At 32.6% G+C, this 23040-nt stretch overlaps 3 protein-coding genes across 4 annotated transcripts in view; 1 reads left to right on the forward strand and 2 right to left on the reverse strand.

Annotated features, from left to right (window-relative positions):
• Positions 1-23040, reverse strand: part of LOC115886951 (guanine nucleotide exchange factor for Rab-3A-like) — a 101150-nt gene that overhangs the window by 75784 nt on the left and 2326 nt on the right. The window contains exon 1 of one of the 2 annotated variants that reach the window (XM_030906280.1): positions 11376-11389. The exons of the other annotated variant lie outside the window; for it this stretch is intronic. The gene's annotated coding sequence lies outside the window, so the exon portion shown is untranslated. Of the gene's footprint in view, positions 1-11375; positions 11390-23040 lie in introns of those variants that run through there. 2 annotated transcript variants of the gene reach the window in all.
• On the reverse strand, positions 11319-12098 carry LOC115886975. The gene has a single exon (XM_030906302.1). The coding sequence runs from the start codon at positions 12096-12098 to the stop codon at positions 11319-11321; it is 780 nt and encodes a 259-aa protein (XP_030762162.1).
• On the forward strand, positions 17398-18138 carry LOC115886976 (putative nuclease HARBI1). Its single transcript, XM_030906303.1, has one exon. The coding sequence runs from the start codon at positions 17398-17400 to the stop codon at positions 18136-18138; it is 741 nt and encodes a 246-aa protein (XP_030762163.1).

Here is a 23040-nt window from a genome sequence, read left to right on the forward strand (position 1 = left end):
TTGTTGTTTATTCCATGTTAAACACGAATAACTTATTCAATATTCAATACATAAACGCGGATTTTTCATACAAAGATATTTTTGTCAAACGTATTACAGATATTACAATTAATCAACACTGTCGCTTTCAGATCCACACCGTCTTCGATATGCCTTCCCTGGTAGAATTCAGGAAAATAAGTGTTATATGCGTTGACCGCAGAACGACTGGTGTCTCCACCGTACAGCACTTGAGACGTAAAGAGAAATCAAATCAGTTTTGTCACGAATTCGCTTATTAGGTTGCGTATCTTCCCAATTCTTTCAATCAACGCTAATAGTTTCCTAATATTTTAAATACTAGTATTAAGTGCTGTAAAAATTTTCCAGTTACTGTTTGAGAAGATGATATATAATTGGTAGGAGGATTTTAAAAAGGTGAAGAATGGTTGATAATATTTACCAAACTTTTATGTTATTACGTCTTTGAGGCTAATCGTTGTTTTAATATGTTTTTGAAATATTTTTTATCATAAATGGTCTGCTGAAAATTAACACAAATAGAGTAGTTTAGCTGTATAATTGTTTATTTAAATTTTCAGTGTATAATATCCAACGATAAAATAAATACTTCCGCGAGAATTAACATTTTTACGGTTGGTTAAATTAATGTAAAATAAAAACAGTAATGTAATTAGAACTACTTAAAACTTAGTAATATTTAAATTTTTAGAAAAATCTGTTAAAACAAAAAAAATCTTTACACTCTCATATCACCTGCTAAATATTCAAAAATAGAAGCTTAGTTCTACCTATTTACCTATTAAAAATATGACTGGGCAATTAAAAATTAAATATTAATTGGATATTAACGGTAGGAATTCTAGTTCTTTGTGAATATAGTTCCTTAGTTCTAGTTAACGTACGAAATATTGTGAGACGTGTAATTGCGTATATTAAAAACATATAGGATATTAGAGATAAGAATAGGATATTAGAGTATAAAAATCTAAATCACAAATCAATTGGGGCAAATAATGAAATACTTATTACTGACACATGTAGGTGAAGCTAAATGATAAATAGAAGGTAAAGTTTTCTCTTAATTAAAACTGCATTTTTCGTCACTTCAAGCTCTTAATTTTTGTCTAAAAAGTCAGAATATTTACTTCGTTTTATAAGATATTTCTTAATTTGACCTAAAGTGAAATGTTTCCATAAAATGATCAAAGAACGAACTAAAAATTAAAAAGAGTATCCACGACAATTTTCTTTGATAATTACGCTTAACCGCGGCCATAGACAAGGCCGGATCTGTCGTCGTCGCCTTGTATTATAGCTCGAAACTTCGGACCAAATAGATTATCATGAACTAGTCTTTTAATTAGTTCCCCCAGTTCCTTTCGGCCCGGGACCGATAGCATACGGCTGGCCCTCCCCATTCCCGAGTAGCATCGGTCTACGCTGCCACTGGCCGATCCGTCCGTGAATTAGTCTTTTATTTAGTTCCTCTCGGTCCTTTTAGTCCGGGACCGATAACATACGGCTGGTGCTGGTACTTTCCATCCGATTACGATCGCGTCAGCCGATCCGTCGCCGTCGCATATTATTACATCTCCATCACAATCTCGGTCCTCAAAATAGGTCCTGAGGAACTAGTTTTTTTTAAGAAACCCACAACTAGTTTCTTTCGTTGCGGGGTCGGAATAGTTCATTGGAACTAGTTCGTTCACGAACTACACACTTCTAATTACAAATTAATTTTTGACATTAGTTTTGTCTTTATAAGTCGGGTGTATATAGGGTGGATTGCAATGATTGTGATGCCGTGTACATAGGCCAAACAGGTAGAAATTTAGATATAAGGATTAAAGAACATGTAAAGTCTATTAATAATCTCCAGCATAGTTCTGGTCTTGCAACTCATTGTATAGTAAATAATCACAAAATTAATAAAAACTCAATTAAGTTACTACACAAAGAAACAAAAAGTAGACGCTTAAATTACATTGAACAGTTAGAAATACTAAAATCTGTTAAAAACGAAAATAATGTTAACGACCAACAAGGATCTCCAAATACATTTTTTATTACCCCTATTCTAAACTCTCTGAACTCACCCCCATAGCAAATATATATATATATATATATATATATATATATATATATATATATATATATATATATATATATATATATATATATATATATATATATGTAGTTACAGTGTAGATGTGTAGACGATTAGTTCTTAAAAAACTTGAAAAAGGCCTACCAAGCCGAAACATATATGTAGAGTTAAAGTTACTCTTATTAAAAGTTTTTTGATACATCTAAAAGCGTGTTTTATTAAAATACTAACTATTATAATATTGTAAAATCCTAACATTAAAAAAATTGGCGCTTATCAAGTTTTTCCCCTGGACCCTTCATATGAGAGTACGTTACTTAATGAACTAAAACTTTTATTTTTGAATATTTTATTAACTCTTGTAAAATAAATTGGTATAAAATCAAATCGTATTGATGAGTGTGTAATAAAATTGATTTAGCACATGCAGAAAATGCAAACTGAATATAAATGTGTGAAAATTTGACATACTTTCTTTGATACACGCTTCATAAACGTTGTAAAATTTTGTTGGTACATTAATTTACTTTCCATAGGTTTATTAAAGAGGAAGTAAGTTTCTTTATATATGTAAGAAAAAAGGGAAAATATTAAGAATATATTTATTAATGTTAAAACAAAAACTTCCACATACTGAACAATCTGAACATACAAATTTTATATATGCTGATCAATAAAATTAAAAATAATTGTTGTTAATTTGTTTAAAATTAATATAAAGAACAAAACTGAAATAAAATTACTTTTTTATAACGAAAAAATAATAACCGAAAAAAATAACCGAAATAAATTTATTTAGAGGTCATTGATATTAACTATAAACTAACTAAATATTTTTGATTATTATTATTTTTTTTGTTCTTTGACATTGTAAACATTTATATAAATGTTTATTTTAAACAATAAGACTGACAATATTATTTGTATAATGTTTTGTATTATCTTTTTTGTCAAAATTGTCAATTGTCAAAATTTTTTGACAATAAAGGCATTTATTTATTTATTTATTTATAATACAGTAAATTTACGGTATATGAAACTTAATGCTAATTGCTTCCTTTCCAATACTTATAATTATTAAAAATGTCTGTCGATATACTAATCAAAAATAAATACCAAAACAAAATCGTAACATAAACCTCTACTAATTACCTTTCATCGAATAAATTTGAGACTGGCTAGCTCATAAAAGTTTATATTTTCTATTAACAGCAATAATTGAATATCACTTCTTATAAATTTTTATTTATTTAATATTTACTTACATATATCTCTAAATTCTTCTTTCAATTACATATCACACATCCGTTTGTCATTTGATATATTTTTAATAACTAATATTTTTATAGGCACACCTCCTGCTCAAAATTTTGAGGGTAATTAATAGTAAAATATAAGATAAAAAATACTTATAGTAACAAGGAATCAAGTAATAAGTTTTGAATTTGTATTTCATAATAATTGTATAAATATTTAAACATACAGAAAGATCATCGGTTTATTTTATCTATTCTGGAATATACGCTGTTAAAAATAAGTTTACTAGTCTCGAAATATTCTGCTCTTTGAACTTGTTTATAATTTGCAAATATATATTTCAAGTTACCAGTTTTTTATAAATTGTTAACGGCACGCGGTACGTTATGACAGAATATATTTACCGGAAAATTTAAATGAATTATCAACTAATAAATTAACTAAAAACAGTTATATGATTAAAAAAACCTGTATGTATATGTAATAACATGTAACATGTACAGGGTGTCCCACTTAAGATGGATACAAGCCAATATCTTGGTTGTTTGTTGAGCGATCTTTTTCATTTTTGGCAGGAGGCTGTATGGCTATAAGAAGTACATTTTGCCCAGGGTAAGAAATACGATACCTCATGGACGTATGTTTTAATGGGGTCTGATATTTTTCGAGTCAAGAGTAAACTACCCTTAGGACAGTATTTATTTAAAATCTGATAAATTATATTGAATCCCCCTTACCCAAGATACTTAAGTTCTAATTTTGATAAATATTGATACAGCGTGTGTTATTAAAATACGACATTTTTATTTTTATTATCATTTTTTTAAGTACTTAAGACGCCACTGGATAAACAACTGGTTTATTATTAATAACCAATTATCAATAATAATCGATTTAAGTTTTCAGATAGTTTCCATAATAATTAAGATGCGATACAAAAAAACTAAATATTTTCATTTTTTTTGTTTACTTTAATTTTTTTTAAGTTTGCTAATAGAAATGAAATAAAATCAGTTACAAAATAATTTAAAAATCCAGTTTTCAATGGGATCATATTTGGGGATTGGGTTATGAGGAACGTTTTATTGAGGAATATTTTAAAAAATCCAAATAGTTATTTAAAACAATCACTATTAACTTTGAAAAATATGCTCTAAACAAAGATTTATAAAACTATAACGAACTAAAAGTCCACATCTTCGACCAAACTTAAATCGATTATAAATTAATAATTGGATATAATTGGATATAATTGTATTTTAATAACACACCCTGTATCAATATTTATCAAAATTAGAACTTAAGTATCTTGGGTAAGGGGGATTCAATATGATTTATCAGATTTGAAATAAATACTGTCCTAAGGGTAGTTTACTCTTGACTCGAAAAATATCAAACCCCATTAAAACGTACTTTTATGAGGTATCGCATTTATTACCCTGGGCAAAATGTACGTCTTATAGTCGTACAGCCTCCTGCCAAAAATGAAAAAGATCGCTCAACAAACAATCAAGATATTGGCTTGTATCCATCTTAAGTGGGACACCCTGTATGTATATGCTTTTTTCAATATAAAAAATTCTTTAATAACAATAGTCAGGCTTATATTCATTACGATTTTATGCCAAATTCAATATTACTTAATTATTTTAATGTATATTTAATTAACTTAACACTATTAAAGAGTAAATCTTATTAAAATGTTTCAATATACCTACCTCAGAAATTATTTTGTTTTTTTTGCAAAAATGTTTATTAAAAAAGTTTAACGTTCGGAAATTGATAGATATATTCAGTAGTTTTCTTTTTTATTTATTTTTTGATGGTTAGGTAGACATTGGCCGGCCGTAGCTCCGGCGTTAGTGTGTCGATCTGCGGAGCGGAAGGTACTCGGTTCGATCCCCAGCCAGTACGGTTTTATTTACTTAAATAAAAATATTTATTTATCTAAATAGAGCGACCAACGAGCCGCCACCTCAAGGAAGGCAATGGCAAACCACCTTGAGTATATTTGCCTTGTACAGACTCTCAAATATGCCGTTCGGATTCGGCAATAAACTGTAGGTCCCGTGTACTTGTGAAACACTGATGACACCCATCACTAGTACATGCGAGAGGTAGCCGACGCTCTATATAGAGTATGGCACTGTAAGAAGGTAGACATATTTATTTTACGATTAAAAAGGCATTGACAAGCTAGTTTCCGTTTAGATGCTACGCAGTGTTTAAGAAACCTTAGGCTATACACATATTTGTGACACGCAATTTTTTTTGTCCAAAAATTTTAAATATTTTTTTCTCAAAAACGGTTAATATTAGGTATAGAGTGTTTGATGTCAAAATTCATAAAAATTTAATAGAGAATTTAAGTATGTAATTTTAAATGGGGGTACCCATTTAAAATAAGGAAGTTGTTATCAACTTCCGGTACTTCCGGAAGTGCCTCCATATTGAAAATATTTTTAATCGATAGATCTCATTGTGAAACAATGATGTGCAAAAAATCTCCGATCTAGATATTGTAGTTCTCTAGAAACTTCTGATGCACGCTCAGCCTGGGACACCCTGTAAACCGCGGGTTGGCATTTCTGGCCAGAAAGGTGTAGACCATATTATTTATAATATACACAGGTTGTTAACTGCACAGTTACTTATAGGGGAACAGAATGGCAACACTGCCTATTGAGAACGCATGCACTTATAGGGTTTTCTGCCGACTCGTCCCGTCACGTCGTCTATCGACGAGCGGGCCGAGGTTGCCATATTTCAACCATAAAGCTCTTGCCGCGAGTAATAAAAAAATTAACAACCTGTATAAACCCACGTATTTTGAGTTAAATTAAGTTTTTAAACTTATTTGCTATTCCACTTAGATGTAATTACTTTCCTAACAATTAATTGTAAATTTACTTTAGCAATATAAATTAAAATGCTGAACGAAAATTAAACAAGCAAAACTATCTGCCTGCTTTCGCGATCCGATCGAATGTTACTTTCCTTTTTCGGCTGCGGTGAAACTGATATTTTTATAATTTTTACAATGCTGGCCGGCAACCGTTTTCGGTGAAGCATTATCAAGTATATACTACTGATACTACGTTACTATATTGAGTAGAGAATATTACCATATTTGTTATAGTTCAAGGAAAAAAATTGGTAGACGTTAAATGCTGGAAACCAGCGACTTCTTTTGATAATCAAGATCACTACAGCTATTTTTTACGCTTTATTGGACGTATTCCATATAGCCCTTAACTACTGAGCAAAGTTTTATGTACGTTGTACCTGACCACGGGTCAGATTGACCCATATAGATTTTTTTTTAATTTATAATGAATTTTAAGAAATAAAATTTAAAGGATTTTTTATTTTAGTGTATTTTTTACTAATTTATAATATACTGTATAGAAAAAAAAAACGCGAACAGTTTCTTAAAACTAGTCAATACAAAAACAAATCAATGTAGACAACAGAAGTGACAAATACGAGAAAGGCCATTTTACAAAAAAAATCGGTCGTCGATAAAATTAAAAAATATTTGTACTAAAATGTATTTAGGGGCGGGGGTAGTTTTCACCCCTCCCGTACTTTCTCTTAATTTTTGTGAAAGCCAAATATAAAAGCACTTAAAAAATGTCTATACCTATGTGGCGGATTCATCTCCTTTAAAATCAATTTAAAATCCTTTATGGGTATTTCGCCACTGCACTGCAAGAAAATCTACAAAATAAAATAGTTATTTTTTGTAAACACTTCTGCGTTAAACCTAAACGGACACTGCTTGTCAGAAGTTATATTTACAGTTATAGAAATTTGCCTAGCAAAGAAAAAAATGCTTAACGTCTCGGAAAGTTTATATCTTTCCGTCGTCGGAAGCAAAAAATACAAAGAATAAATAAAAAAACTATTTAAAATATTTAAATTCAACTATTCGAGAACACTTTACTTTTTTAAAGCAGATACGTCTACAAGAAACCGTTGACGTTCTGTTAAAATGACATTATATCAAGTTAAACTTCAAAATTAACAATTACTACCTGATAACAATTACTTAATACGGTAAAGCCCCAAACTTTCTGTATGATTATTTTTAAATTTTACGTATGTTATGTTTATTTATGTTATGTTCTTTAAAATCAAAGAAGCGATTGCCATACATTACTAACATCTACAGATGCATGAGCAATACATTTATTTTTATTAGATTGAATTAAAAAAGCCTCTTTTATTTTTCTTTTAGAGGCTATCGCTTCTTTCATTATAATTTTGGCATTATTAAAATTTATTCTGTGTTCTGTGTCCCATGAATGCTGATAAATCTTAGATTTGTGAAAATTTCGCTTTCTTAAATAATCTTTGTGTTCTTTAATTCTAACATTTATAGGTCTAGATATTTCACCAATGTAAAATTTATCGCATTCACATGGTATTTGGTATATTACATTTTTTGTTTGTTGTTTTGTATTCATTGGTTTAGTATGTGATAAAATGGATCTAAGTGAATTTTGCGTTTTGAAAGATGTTCGTATGTTATATTGTTTTCCTATCCTTCTTATTTTTTCCGAAACGCCTCGTATGTATGGAATTGTCAGTTGTATATATTGTGTATTGTTATCATTGTGTGTATGGTTTGGGGTTTGTATGTCGTTTAATGTTTTGTCACTAAAATATGGTGGATAGTCATTTTTTATTAATGTAGTTTTTATGTGGTTTATATCTCTGTTTAGTTAAATTTCGTCTATACATATTAACTTTTTATAACACCTTTTTTTTCACTTACACTTCATTAGATGTGAAATTTAAATATCTATCTGTGTTTGTGGGTTTCCTAACAAAAAAAAACTTAGCAAAACATAGGCACCCCAAAGATAATTCAAATAGGAACATTGGTTCTTAAAATATCTTAAAAAATGTGTTTATTTCTTAAGAACTTTTGTATAAAGGTATACTGTGTCCAATGAACTACTACTACGGAATATTGGGATACTCTCTTTATTTACGTAGTTATATACGTACAAACAGTACGTATTAACTGTTACTTTATGTTCTGGTAAACAGAAAGTATGTAGTAGAATCGTGTACCCTCTAGTACTCTCTAAGTCCAGTAGGTCTGTAGGGAACATATTGTCATAAGTAAAATATTATTTTCTGTCTTTTACTGTTCATTTTTAATAAATTTAAAGAATCCGATATTTTTTATGACTCTGATTAACTAAAGTTATCATTTGATTAAAAAATGTCTGGTTAATTTTGAACTTCTTCGCTCCTTATATTTAAAGACTAACTAGATATATTCACATCTAGTAGAGATGAACAAAATTGCGATTATAATAATAATATCTCCCGTATATAGCGTTTAACGCCTTGGGAGTAGCAAGGTACAGCTTGCCATGCTATAGCCGTTCGGTACACAAGGAAGGTAATGTGGTTAGCACTATGCTTCAACCTCCTATTACTCAGGATTGTGAATCCCAAGTACTCATTTAAGGCTGAGTCGACCTAGGTACCCAAACTATTTTTATTTTAATAAAAATAGTCGGTTGATGAAATGCCGGCTGCAGGATTCGAACCCACACCCCACACCTTTAGATTGGTAGACGAGAGCTGTACCTCTACGCTACCGGGAACCGTTAAATTGCGATTGGAGAATCGCAATTTAAACTGCGATTGAGATCTTTAAGTCGCTGCGACTGTAACCTGGAATTGCGATTTTAATATTTAAATATTGTACTAGGTATATGTCTAATTGTCTGTGTACGAATTCAATTGAAAGGGTGGCTGGGGTAGCTCCACTTTTTTTCGTAAACGAGATTTTTAATGAAATGCCCTTTAAAAAATTTGGCCGATCGTTTCCTGCTACAATCAGTTCTCTCAATATAACAGTACATAAATAGCGACGTTAGTTGGAGCTGTCTTGCTCTGGGTTTGCAGCAAGACCCGAGCAGCTCTTTCTCGATTTCCCACAAATTGATTAAAATGGAGCTGCCTGGTTATTGCCAGCCACCCCTTCAAGTGATTTAAAATTATATTATATTTGTATTGAATCCTCTTTCACCATAAATAACTTCAACTTTTGATTTTTTAATGACACTTTCGGTTTTTTATAACTTTATTCGATAGAAAATGACACTCTGAATAGAATGACATATCATATGTGAACTTTTGACATTTTCGCATATGGTTTAACTGGAAATTGTAACGTGCGGTTCATAAGGACAACAATTTGACTCGATATACCAAATGTGTAAACCAGATTATTTGTAAAAAATGCTTTTTCTAAATAATGCTGAGAGCTACCCTCGTTCCATTTGAAAAAATTGAGATATGATTAAAAATACGATTTGGGCATCTTTTAATCGGCCAGGTTTAAAAAAAACGTTTCGGCTAACATTATAGCCTTCATCCGTGTTGTGTCGATAACAAAGTACAATTTCAATTTACTTGTTACAATTTTTTTTTTCTCAGCATAAATCCGGTTTTAGCAACTAAGTCGGGATAATTCTTATCAACGACCTAATCGCGGTTCAACACAGTGCGAACGATAGAACCGGTAAAAAGAATTGTGGACTTCTGCATGGTAGAGATGATTCTTTCCTGGTTGTGAAGTTGGAGTTTCTTAAGGCTTTGAACAAGGTTTACGTCTACTAGGCCGTTACAGGTAAGTATTATTGGTAATATAAAAGTCTTGCTCAAATCGTATATGGCTTTTAGTTCTTGTGCCAGTGCCTCATATTTTGTGATTTTCTCTTTTCTTGCATTTTTAATATTTTCGTCTAGTGGTATTGTGATGTATAGCAGGTAAGCATGTTTTTGTTTTATATAGAAGACTACTATATTAGGTCTATTATGCTGCACAGTACGATCTGTGATGATGTCAGTATCCCAGTATACTTTTACGTTTTCGTCTTCTACTATTTTTTCAGGTAAGTATCAGTGTAACTAATCAGGTAGTACGGTGTAATTTCATTTAAAAGATTTTCTTTTTTGCAGATTTCTTGGTGTAGAATACCAGCCACCCGGTTATTCCTGTCCAGATAATGCCGCGGTGCAAAATAAGTACATCCAGAGCAGATGTGTTGAATTGTTTCCGGAAAGGCATTGCATAGTCGGCATCTGTCATTAGGTAAGTCCTTTTTGGCTATTATTTTTAGGAAATTTTTAGTGGGTATTTACTGGTCTTGTATAGCTATAATAAATCCTTCAGTCTCAGCTCTGAGCTCTCCATCTCTGAGAAAACGCAATGACAGATTTCGGTCAACATCGGGGTTATATGTGTTGGATGGATATCTACCGTGCAAGGCTTTCCCTTTCCACCCTTCGGTTAGTTCCTCAGCACCCTTAGTACCTACAGGTAATCTTTGACCTGCTAAGTTTAAAGGTGTGAGATTCCTGTCAGCGGTCTTAATAGCTGAAAGGAGAGGGTCATTTGATTGGTCAAAGTAATGCTGCAGACTTCTGATGTGCTTTTCATGCATAGCAATGAGATTAATAATTCCTCTTCCACATTTGTCCCTTGGCATGTAAAGTCTAATGGTTGAAGCATTGGGGTGGTGCATTCGGTGTCTTGTCGTTGATGGTCTGACTTTCCTATCAAGAGATTCCAGGTCGGTTTGTAACCATTTTAGAACTCCGAATGTATTAAGAATTACAAGTGCTGCCCACACACTGATCGCAGCTATTTTATTCTTCGCATGAAGCTCTGTTCCTAAGACTTTACAAACCCTCTTCATAAATGCAACCTCCGCAGTCTTCTTTATTACTCCATCATCAATTTTTAGAGCTTGATGGATATCAAGATATTTGTAGGTTTCACCCAGATGTAACGGCGAGAATGTTATTTCGTTAGTTAAAATAATCTCGTTAGATTCTTGGATTTTCCCTTTTGTACAATGCAAGAATGCACATTTTTCCATACCGAATTCCATATGAACTCATTTGTTATTTTCTCAACTCATTTGTTTATTTTGTTATCATTTGTCAGGTATGTATGTAGTACTCTGATAGTTACCCTAATATCTTTTATTTTATTTTCCAGTCTCCTCTTCCAAGGTGGTATTTGAGGTTTATGATTTGATGATTGCACCATCTCTCCTATCCTTAATCCGGTAACATGAGAGACAGCAACAGCGGCGCAGTAGATTAGATTACATGTGTTCTGAAGAGATAAACTTTGCAGTAAGTATTGACTTAATGTTCTATTCATGATGGCGACAGTTGACTTTGTTTGATTATTATATTTAATTTTAGGAAGCCTTGGACGACTTAAGAAGTCAACACCACTATATTTCATAAGGTACTTTTCAAATATCCGTCCAATTTCTTCGGTTACTATGTTTTCTTCAGGGTGTGGTATGACGGAGTGCCGTGATTGTCTGCGAATTAAAGATGCCCGTTCACGAGATTGAGGTGTGTTGTGAGTGGTCTCTGAGATTTCATTTAGGTTGTCATTCTGTTCCTGTTCCGGTTCTTGGCTTTCTGCTAGTACTGCTTGCTTTAGACGATCCAGTACGAGACGTTTCCTACGTAATACTGAGCGTAATTGGTCTGCAAGTTGTTGCGATTCTCTAGAGAAATCAGGTCTAAGACTGATCCACTGTTCGTAAAGCCGTATTCTATATCCTGTCTTGTTTTGTTCGCCATTGGTTGCCCTGTAGTATGCGCGTATCAAATCTAGGTTATCATTCCCGGTCCAGCGCACACGTGCTCGTACGGGGGTTAGGAACGGGGTCATGTTGAGTATGACCCAAGTTTTCTAACCCTCCATTTTCGGTGCTTTGTCCGTTTCCGTCGAGTGACCATGTGGTACGATTTCGCGTTGGGGCGCCACTTGTTTCCCCTTCCTCCGCTAAGGTCAGTTCAGACTGGCGAACAGGCGCCGATCCTCCACCTGTCGCATCCGAGGCTTGTTTTCTAGTTTGTAGAACCGATTATTTTATCTTCCTTTGAAGGGTGGTTAGCTCGCCAAAGGGGTAGTTGTGACCGTCTAGGGTCAAGTTTTGTGTAATGTGTCTATATGGGGATAGGTGTACTATGGGAAGATAGTCTGTATTAGCGGAGCCCGCTCCCGTCGGGGTATGGCACAGGCTGTACGGTTTACCCTGGGCATCGTAGCGGACACAGTAATGAGCCCTATCCCGGTTACTTTACTCTGTCTAGCCTGAAAAATTATTATTATTTTTTATCTGTTATTTTATTAAAAAAAATTACATAGATTTTTGTGACAAGTAAATTGAAATTGTACTTTGTTATATATAGACACAACACTGATGGAGGCTACAATGTTAGCCGAAACGTTTGTTTCTTTTTTAAAACCAAATAAAGTTAATATGAAACGAAATGAAAACTTAATCAGCGTTTTCCCGAATCTAAATCCCAAGAAAATTTTAGAATATTTATTACTTATATAAAATAATTAATACCATAATTATTGTTTCACGTTTATGATAGACTACGACCCCTAGGTCCAAGCAAGCTGTTGAATGAACATTCCCTTACGTGGAATGCTGCTGCAAATAAAATGTAATAAAGTGTGAGCTGAGTCTCGGACTATAATTGTTTTTCTCAATCGAGCTGCACATCCGACTCGAATTACGACTATCTCGTTTAATTCAACACGAAAAAGCTTTCACTTCATCCGGAGAAATCATTTAGATTAGTCCCTGAAACAACTAATTAAGTCGCGGCTAATTTACCTTGCATTTGTTTCAGTTTGCAGGTGCATGATTTAATTAGTTATTAGAAGGAACAGCAGTATACAAGGTGGCCCTTGTTTAGCTTGTATAATAATATAACACAAGATTATATATTTAAACCTTAAACTTTTTAGTAGAATTTTCTTACTTTACTTTTCTTCTTCATTTTTTAACGCATTTCTATTTTCTATGTTGTTCGTTTGGGATTTGAATTTTCTGTGAAATTTCACAAATTTTGATCTCTTTTGAGAATTACTAAGTCTTCTTCAATTTAAAAAAAATATATTTTATTGATATTACTGCCTCACTCAGGTACTTAAGGTTTTTACTATATTATTTTGCTGATTTCTATTACATGATTTATATTTTCTCTATTATACTTTTTATTATAAAATGTGTATTATGCCCAATTAAGTAGAAATTTAAATATATCGCTTTCCTTATGGAGATTGCTACTATTAATTATTTGAACTAACAATTAATTCTATTTTTTTCTACAGCGTGTTTCAAAAAACATGTGCCATCTCTCGTAGGGAGATTCCTCATGTAAAAATAAAATTTATTTTTCATATCAACATTGGTCCGATTCTGCTTTATTATGTAGCTACAGTGTGTTAAAGTCTTAATATTCTTTCGATTTATTATAGTTTTCTTCCAAGTACTTTTAGTGATTCGAATGAAATTTTGAGGGTAAAACTTTACGATAAGTGCTTCATATTTTAATGCTAAAAAAAGGAGATAAATTCACCAAGGACGTGCATATGGGTTATCACTGGAATATTTTTCAAAAAGAAACATGTGTGCCAATGACTTTTTTTCTTTTGATCAGAATTGAGTAGGCCGTTTAATGCCAGTTAAAAGCTATCTCGTGATATTTTGTCGAATTCGGCCTTCTTGATGAGATAAACGCTATTTTATTAATCGCATTTAATAAAATTAAAATAAAATTAATAAATCATATATTTTACATAATTTATTATTATATATTTTTACATAATTTATTATTAATATTATTATTTCTATTAGTTATTATTACTATTAGTCCAACCTAGAGCAATTTTAAATAAAAAATAATGGTATTTAAGATTTAAGATAGTTACGAAAAAACTAATTTAAAAAAATTTTAACATCCTGTAACTCTAAAACTATGCATTTCCATAGCAATGTTTATAGAAACTTTTTTCCATATTTCTTGATAAGAACTTTCGCAAGTTAATGATATTTTTTTTTAAAGTGTTGCTATTAGACTTGGATCAAGGCAAATTATCTCATCAAGGAGGCCGAAATGGACAAAATATGAAGAAACAACTTTTAATCGGCATTAAACTGCTTAGACTATTTCGCTAACTAGAAAAAAAAGTCAGTGGCGTACATGTTTTTTTATATGATATCTTATTCCAATGATAACCCATATACAAGTCCCTGGTGAATATGTCGACACTTTTTTAGCATTAAAATATGTCGCATTTATAATAACTTTTACCCTCAAGATTTCATTCGAAACGCTAAAAGTATTTAGAAGAAAATTACAATAAATCGAAAAAATATTAATATTTGAACACCCTGTCGCTACGAAACAAAGTAGAATCGGACCTATGTTGATATGAAAAATAAGTCTTATTTTTACGTGAGGAATCTCCCCACGAGAGATGGCAGATGTTTTTTGAAACACTCCGTATAATTAAATACAATTATTATACATTATAACAGTTTATAAATCTAACCAGCTTTTTACGCCATATTTTCCTTAAGACTATGTTAAGTTAAAATATGAAATAAAGACCTGTTTATTATTTTTATAAATATATCTGACTTGTGGGATGCGGGGTCTCAATGTTTTAGATATTAGTAAAGAAAGAAAGAATTAATAGATGTTGTTTTACTTCATTCAGTTAAAAAAAAATTATTCATGGACCGAGTCTATAATTGTCAGCATATACAGGGTGACTCAGGCTTCCGAAAAAGCTGTATTTTAGGCGAGATATTAGGTTTTTGGTTTGTAAATGTCATTTCAGTTTGTTTGTATGGTGGCAATGGTAACGCACATTTTGAAAATATTTTTGTCAACATACATGGTGATTCAAACATATTTTCAAACCCAAGTTGTATATTTTTAAATAGAATACTCTCGGGAACATAATATATTTTTTTAACTTAGTGGAATTTTGCCACTAAATTTCTGTTCCAAAAATACCATACTTAATGTCATGTACTATACCGAGTGGTTTTCGAAATATAAAGGTTTTTAAACTAAATTTACCGCTTATTTAAAGCCCTCTTAAAATTCTAAATTCGAATAATTTTATTTTTTTTAACAGGAAGTACTGTATAATAGTGTCTTCTTCAAAATTCGGTTTACCAAAATTTGCAATCTTGTTTGATATATACAGGGCGAGTCAAAACTAAATGCTGTATATTTCTGCACTATTTTAAATGGGACATCGTTTATTTTGTATCATAATCAAACAACGTTTTATTTATCCTTTTTGATTTATGAAGCATTTTCTATATATAAAATCGATATTTAGTGAGAAATTTGTGTTTTTTTTAATATAGGAGAAGATTTGATTTCGTTCTTTCAATAGTAGGCGTTTATCATTAATAGGTTTTTGGTTTGTGAAATGAAATTCATAAATATTATTTTTATTATTAACGTACTGTACACAAAATCCGTAAATTTACGGATTAATCAGTAGGTCTGGCAACACTGTCTCCATCAAACACTTAAGCTGGATTTATAAACTCGGGAGGTAAGGTTCAGTTGCCGTTCAAAATGTTCAACACTATGAAATGAACGCGCGCATTTATAAAGTCAGTTGGTCGAGAAGTTGGCAGTTCGTTTTACGTTCAGCGGAGTTCAAAGATGGTCAATGTTTATGTCGGCAGTTGCGGGCAGTTGGCGACCGCTGGCGACGTTCGGCGACAGCCAATGAATAAGCGCCTGTCGATCACGTGAAGCACAGTACGCCGATGCATTGGAAAATGACCCTTATTGTTGTTTCATTATTTCTGTTAATGTAATGTTTATATTTTGCGTAATCGTGGATTACTGTGTTTGAACTTTGACAAATACCAAAAGTATTTTTAAATCGAAAGAAAAACGTTCAAAATTTTCACAAATCCAAACCTAACCTACAACCGAAACTGACAGTTTATAAATGCAAAAATATTGAACCTCAACTGCCGCGAACATCCAACTGCAACTGAACCTCAACTGAACGCCAACTTCCGAGTTTATAAATCCAGCTTTACTCTGTCAACTGTACTTCTCGGCCAGACTGACGGACGGTAGAATTAGAATTAGAACGGACGGTAACGCCAGCTACATCTCGGACAGGTTTTGTGCCACGAAATCGCCCATAAAGTTACGTATCTTCTTATTTCTTCAATCACCGGTTTAACTTACGGACCAAATCAAATATTAAATTATTTATCGCCTCTAGCAACAGATTATTAAGAGACATTAAATTAACAACAAAGACATTATTAATTTAATGACTTATTTATGTTTTATTACTAATCCATTCATAAATACACGGGTATGTACATTTCTATCTAGCACGTTCGTATAATGCAAATAATATGCAGTTCCAGTATGATATAAATTTAATCGTTGTCGATTGATCTATTTTTAAAACAAGAATATATTATTGGATATTGAATTTCTATTATTAACATGAAAAAAATATCTATAATATTTATTATCACATGACGTTTTCATTAAAGGCTTTCCAGGTAGAATTTTCTGATATTGCGATACTTGTGAAATTAAATTTCTCCTTGGAATAACATTGGGTCTAATGAATAAAACGTAGCTTTTACTTCAAATTAATCAAGCAAAACCTTCGAAGTATATGATAAATCAATTTGGAGCATTTGCTCTACAACTGTAAGGAAAAGCATATGCTACACTATAAGCAAATACTTCAAGTAATATGAATAAAGTCATGCTTTTGCTAGATCTATAGCAAAAGCTTCATTTTTCTGAAGGTACCTCCAGTGCAGACTTCACGTCCGTAGTAGTGATACGTGTGTGGTAATTATGGCGTTTTTAAATAATTTAAGAGCCGTAAAACGTTACAAAAGATGTGTAGAGACATCACCGGCTGCTTTTAGACACCTTTTTCGTTTCAACGATGTTAATGTGCAGTGTTTCCATTGTGCAGTGCTAACCATTTCCTTGGTGAGAAGAATAATGAGCCACGAGGTGGGGCATTATCACCGTTCCAGGAAATGAAAGTGTTTTTGCGATACATTGCTGATCCGGGTTACCAAAACGGCGTAGGGGAAATCATTGGAATTCACTAAAGCACTGTGTCAAAAACAATTGCCAAAGTAATGAACACAATATTGCAAAAAGCAAATCTGTGGATAAAATTTCCATCTTCCATTGAGGAAATACGTGAAGCCCAACGTCTGGGGCAGCAAGTTTATTCGTTTCCATCTGCAATTGGTGATATGGATTGCACACATGTTCGAATTCCAAAGCCTTCTGAATTTGGAGATGAATATATAAATCGAAAAGGTTTTGCTAGCATCGATGTACAAGCAACTTGCGATGCACAGGATAAATTTACAAGTGTAGATGTACAATGGCCTGGTTCTACCCATGAAAGTAGAATCTGGAAAAGGTCTAACATTTGTGCCGTTCTACGTTGCAATACACAAAGAGCGTTGCTCCTGGCAGACGAAGGGTATGGGATAGAGCCCTGTTTAATGACTCCATATCAAAACCCAAATACACCAGAAGAAACACGATACAATAATTTGTTGAAGAAGGAAAGGGTGTGTATTGAACGTTGCTTTGGGCAGTTGAAGCAAAGATTTTCCATATTGCAATATAAAGCTCGATTGAAGCTTGAAAATATCCCTAAACTAATTGTGTGCTGCGTTGTTCTACACAACATTGCAAAAACACTATGCGATCCAGACTTTGACTTAGAAGAACTGCAGCCTAACGACGTAAATAATTATATTGAAGGAAATGAGAACGACGACATTAGGAGAAGTGGAATGCGAAGACGGGAGAAAGTTCTCTTATCCATCTTATTTTTCAACAAAATTTGTAAGGTAAGTTGAAAAATTTAATGGTACACAAATTGGAACTCAAAATTTATTGAACATATCAAAAATAAGTACATACTATAAAAAAAATCCGAGAAAAAATCTAAACATATTTTAAGGGAAGAATTTCATTTAAGAAAAATAATTTAAGATCTCCTCGTTTAACAAAAAAAAAACAACTACTTAAATGCGAAACCTCAACGTAAATATCGCTCTTTTCAAGTAGTACGTTGGGTTAGTTTTACAACTGTTTATACACTCTATCATTTTCTGTAACTATTGACTCTTCCTGTTGTAACTCTTTCATCAATTTTCTTTTTTTTAGCCCCAAAACTTCCAATTGTTCTAACAAAACTAATCTCTGTAATTCAGCCGTGGATAAATTTTGCGTTTCTGTGGTCTCTGGAAGATGATGTTTTTTAATTTTCTTTGACACCATGCTTTTTACAGGTTCTGGAACCAAAACGGATGGGTCAGACTCCGACCAGATGTCTACGGGAACAGCAGTCTGAGCAGTCTCTATTGGTGGCATAACGCCAACTTGCACAGCACCTGAAATTTAATTTCATGTAATGACCTGCTCTGTAAATAAATTTAAAAAATTATTCCAACTTGGTATTTTGCGTAAGGTCGGATTTCTATCACCATCCATTAACTTCCAAAATGCTTGTTCCTACGACTTCAACTTTATTGGTTTGTTGCCAGTTTTATTTAAATCTGTGTTTTGTTTGATTTTTGATTTCATGTTATTGATTTTTTTAGATAATTGCTTTACACTTATCACTTTTCCGCTCACCGCCTGCCATTCCATTTGTAACTTTATTAACGCATTCTCTTTCGCTTTTTTTGTAGTGGGTACTTGCGACTTTTCAAGTACTACTCTATAATTATGCAGTAACTCAACAAATTTCACCTTATCGTTCTCTTCACCGAACGTGCTTTCCTCGTTGTCGCTCATAGTGTTGCTTCTTCCGCACTAAATTGCTGCTTTCTATTTAACCAAACAATCAAAATATCATTATTTTTCCTGTCTGAACTTGTAAAAAAGTGTAGCAAATGGTCTAGATTCCGGAGCATTTACTACGGAGCAAAAGCATATGATTATTTATTATAAACGAAGCAAATGCTTTTTCTTCCACCTTTTGCTTCGAAGCATTTGCTTTTGCTTTTACTTTATATTTCGAGCAAATGCTACATTTTAATTCTTAAGACCCATTTGTCTTTAATACTGATGCTTTTTAAGGATGTTTTACAATTGTGGATATGGTTTTGAACTGACAGCGCCTTTAATCTCAATATGAAAGACATGGCCCGTATGAATAAAAAGAAAGCAAATGCTCATGAGTATGAGCAAACGCTCCAACAAGAGCTTCGAGTAACAGGTCGGAGTATAAGCATCTCTTCGAGTTGATATGAATAATGATTGGCTTGTACTCAAGAGTATTTGCTTCAATAAAATGAGCATTTGCGCCTGGTCATTCCTGTCGAAACTATTAAGTTGGCCAAAACACCTTTCATTTATACCTAACCCTTTCTTTCTTAAACAGTCTGTTGTAAGCTCTTTCCAATGCGTTATTAGGGTTTCTAAACGGAGTCATTAGCCACGGTTCTAAGCCATAACCATCATCACCCAGTAGTACTGCACCAGGAAAGTGTTGCATAGTTACACGTATATCGTAATTCCTCCAAATTCTTGCGTCGTGTACAGAACCCGGCCAACTAACATCAGCACTAGTAAACATTTCCACTGAGTTACGTGTTGCCTGCACATTTAAAGTCGCCAATCCCCTTCTGTTGATGTATTCATCATCGTGTTGATTCGGTTTCAAAATCTGAACGTGCGTGCAATGAATCACTCCAATAGCACTTGGAAACTGAAATTTTTCTTGCCACGCTTGCTGTGCTTCGTTTATTTTGGGTTGGGCTGACGGAAATTTGATCCATAAAGGGGACTTTTTCTTTTCTTTTGTTCATTAGAAATGAAATTGTTTTTGAAACAGTCGACTGAGTGATTCTCAATTCTTCTGCTACAGCTGCTACACCCATCTGAAATCCAGGATTGGCCATATACAGCAAGAAAACCTTCATTTTATGATTTGAAGAAAGAGCGGATCCTCTTCTTTCAAGATTTTCCCCCAAAAAGTACGTTGCCATCCAAATTACATTTTCTTCTTGAAATCTGTAAGGAGATTTAAAATCTCACCAATTAGCTTCCCTTCGCTCTTTGTATTGCTTCTGTGCACGTAAATTTACGAATTCTGCCATTTTATGACCAGCTTATTGCAAGGTGCATCTCCTACTAACGAGATGCAAAAATTTTAAAGCATATGCTCAACTAAGTAAGCAAAACATATATTTTATTCATAACAAGTTGAGCAAATACTTAAACGTGAGTAGATGCTCATGCTTCATCTAATACAAGTTTGAGCAAAACCTTTTACTTACATTTTTATTCATAAACTATATAGCATTTGCTTCAAGTTTTGCAAGTAGAAGGTTTTGCTCATTTTTATTCATATGGGCCAATGTCAGTCGAAGAACATATTTTACTTCATAAATTCATCACTGTCTATCAGTTTCATATAAACTTATTCCAGAGTTAAGGTTCACATTGTGAGTTCTTATTTTCCTTCTAGATTTTTAAGCATTAAAATTATAAATATTTTCATCACTAGAGTTAACATCAGTGTTTAAAATATAAACGAAATTTCGATTTTTTTAATTTAGATGAATAACAATGTCCCATTGTTTTTACTTTCCCAAGTTTAAATTTAAATTAACCTTTGTTTTGGCGAACAGAAAACGGTATAACGAAACAAGAATAAAAAAAATCAGTAGAATGCCAGTAGGTACACGAATATAATAAATTTCGTGTAAAAAGTAAAAGTAGAAGATAATTCCAGAGTACCGATTTTGCACTAAAAATTAAATAGAAAACATTTCCGATCAACTGTGTGAAACAATCGAATTAACTATTAAAAATTTTGGTAAACGATGAATTATATTAAAACTTACAGAGAGATATAATGGCAAAAACTTATTGATTATTCCTCGGGTTATTCTAAATTTTCTAAATCTGTTTCGAATATATATATATTATACGAAAGTAATTTTAAATATTTAGAGCAACAACACTAAAAATATTTAAAATATTTGTGTATAGTTTAATGAATAGTCAGTGAAGTTTAGACAATAACACAATATATTAATTTTTGTGGTTTAAAAATGACATACCATATACTATTTCGATACTTTCTATTGGCCAACACAATCCCAATAATTATTAAGAATTTTGAAAGAAGGTGCTTTAATAGAATAAATTTATTAATGAAAAGTACTATTTACTTATAAAATGCACAAAAACAATTTATATTATTTAAGTATAGAATTAGCTAAAGTGATAACAAATAGGTTTATAAGCTTTGGCAGAGAGTAAGACAAGCAACCAAAACTACAACACAATATGAGCATGGCCAACTCAAATAATCAATCCTCAAGCTACTAATATCCACTAACACGTACTAACAGCTACTAAAACCCAAAGCCGACGACCAAGAACTATAGTTTTATCTTATGTAATGCCAATTTCGTATCACTGATGACCCTATCATCAACTCTACTATATTGTTGAAAGTCTAAATTGCAAAACGCTTACGGATATCTCCGACCTTCAAATTTCACTCCACCGGCAAAAAACAAATATTCTGCAGTTTAAAATCGTTTAGTTAGCAGGTTTGCAGACAATGGCACGATAAGAATTTAAAAACTGACTGAAGGAGACTAAAAATCTTCCAACAACCCCTATACAAAAAGAGGTCCTCGATAACCACAAATTATAAGTCTCACTGTTATTGAAATCCTCTAATTACAGCAGCCACCATCGACAATAAATGTAAGTGGTGAAGGTTTAACAAAATTAGCTGACATAGCTGATAAAATAAAGAAAACATGAAACAGGCCACTGGCCAGCAAACCTCTGTGAATGGTGATTTTTTAGCAAATTAATCAGCTGAAGCAACAAGTTGTAGAAGAATGTAGAATGAGTAGGAGGAGAGTTAATCACTGGCGAACTTACAGATCTGGATGGAGAATGTCTTAACCATCTAAGATTCGTTGATGACATAATCCTAATTGCCAATAGTCCTGAAGGAGAACTACAAGCACAAATTAATGAACTAAACACAGCCAGCACCAAAGTTGGTCTCAAAATGGATTTAGCAAAAACTAAAGTGATGTACAACGAACTAGTTGAAAGAAAACATAGTCTAATAAATAACACAACACTGGAAATAGTAGAAGAATAAAAATATCTGGGACATCTAATACACAGCTCGGGATCTCTACTACCAGAAATCAACAGAAGAATTAAGTTAGCATGGAGTACTTATTGAAGAAACTCAACCATATTCAAATCTAAAATGAGAAGAAGAAAACATTCGACCAATAATGCATTCCAAAATATACTCCTAATCATGATCCATGCATGCGAAACGTGGACACTTAAACGAACATCATAAAGAAATTGCAGGTCGCACAACGTTCAATGGAACGGAATATGCTGGGAATAAAAAAGAGAGACCGTAAAAGAATAAAGTGGATACGACAAAAGACCCAGGTTATAGATCAACAGAATCAAATCCCTCAAATGGCAATGGGCAGGACAACTGGCAAGAAGAACATACAACAGATAGACCACAAAAATTACAGCATGGTACCCACGCGGAATTAAGAGACCTAGAGGAAGACCGAATCTGAGATAGGACCATGATATTACTTGGGCGCGCATAGCCAATAATAAACAATAATGGGCCCAACTACAAAGAGAGTATATTAAGGAGGCTACACCGTAATTGGAAATGGTTTAAAAAGCTGAAAATGATGATAATGATGAATATCAAATAATAATAGGTACACTAT

The sequence above is a fragment of the Sitophilus oryzae genome, unplaced genomic scaffold, assembly GCF_002938485.1.
Source record: "Sitophilus oryzae breed Bouriz unplaced genomic scaffold, Soryzae_2.0 scaffold_54_pilon_pilon, whole genome shotgun sequence".
NCBI lineage: Eukaryota > Metazoa > Arthropoda > Insecta > Coleoptera > Curculionidae > Sitophilus > Sitophilus oryzae.

Coding starts and splice junctions, on each gene's coding strand:
- LOC115886975 (XM_030906302.1), bottom strand. CDS start 12,098: ATGACCCCGTTCCTAACCCCCGTACGAGCACGTGTGCGCTGGACCGGG.
- LOC115886976 (XM_030906303.1), top strand. CDS start 17,398: ATGAACACAATATTGCAAAAAGCAAATCTGTGGATAAAATTTCCATCT.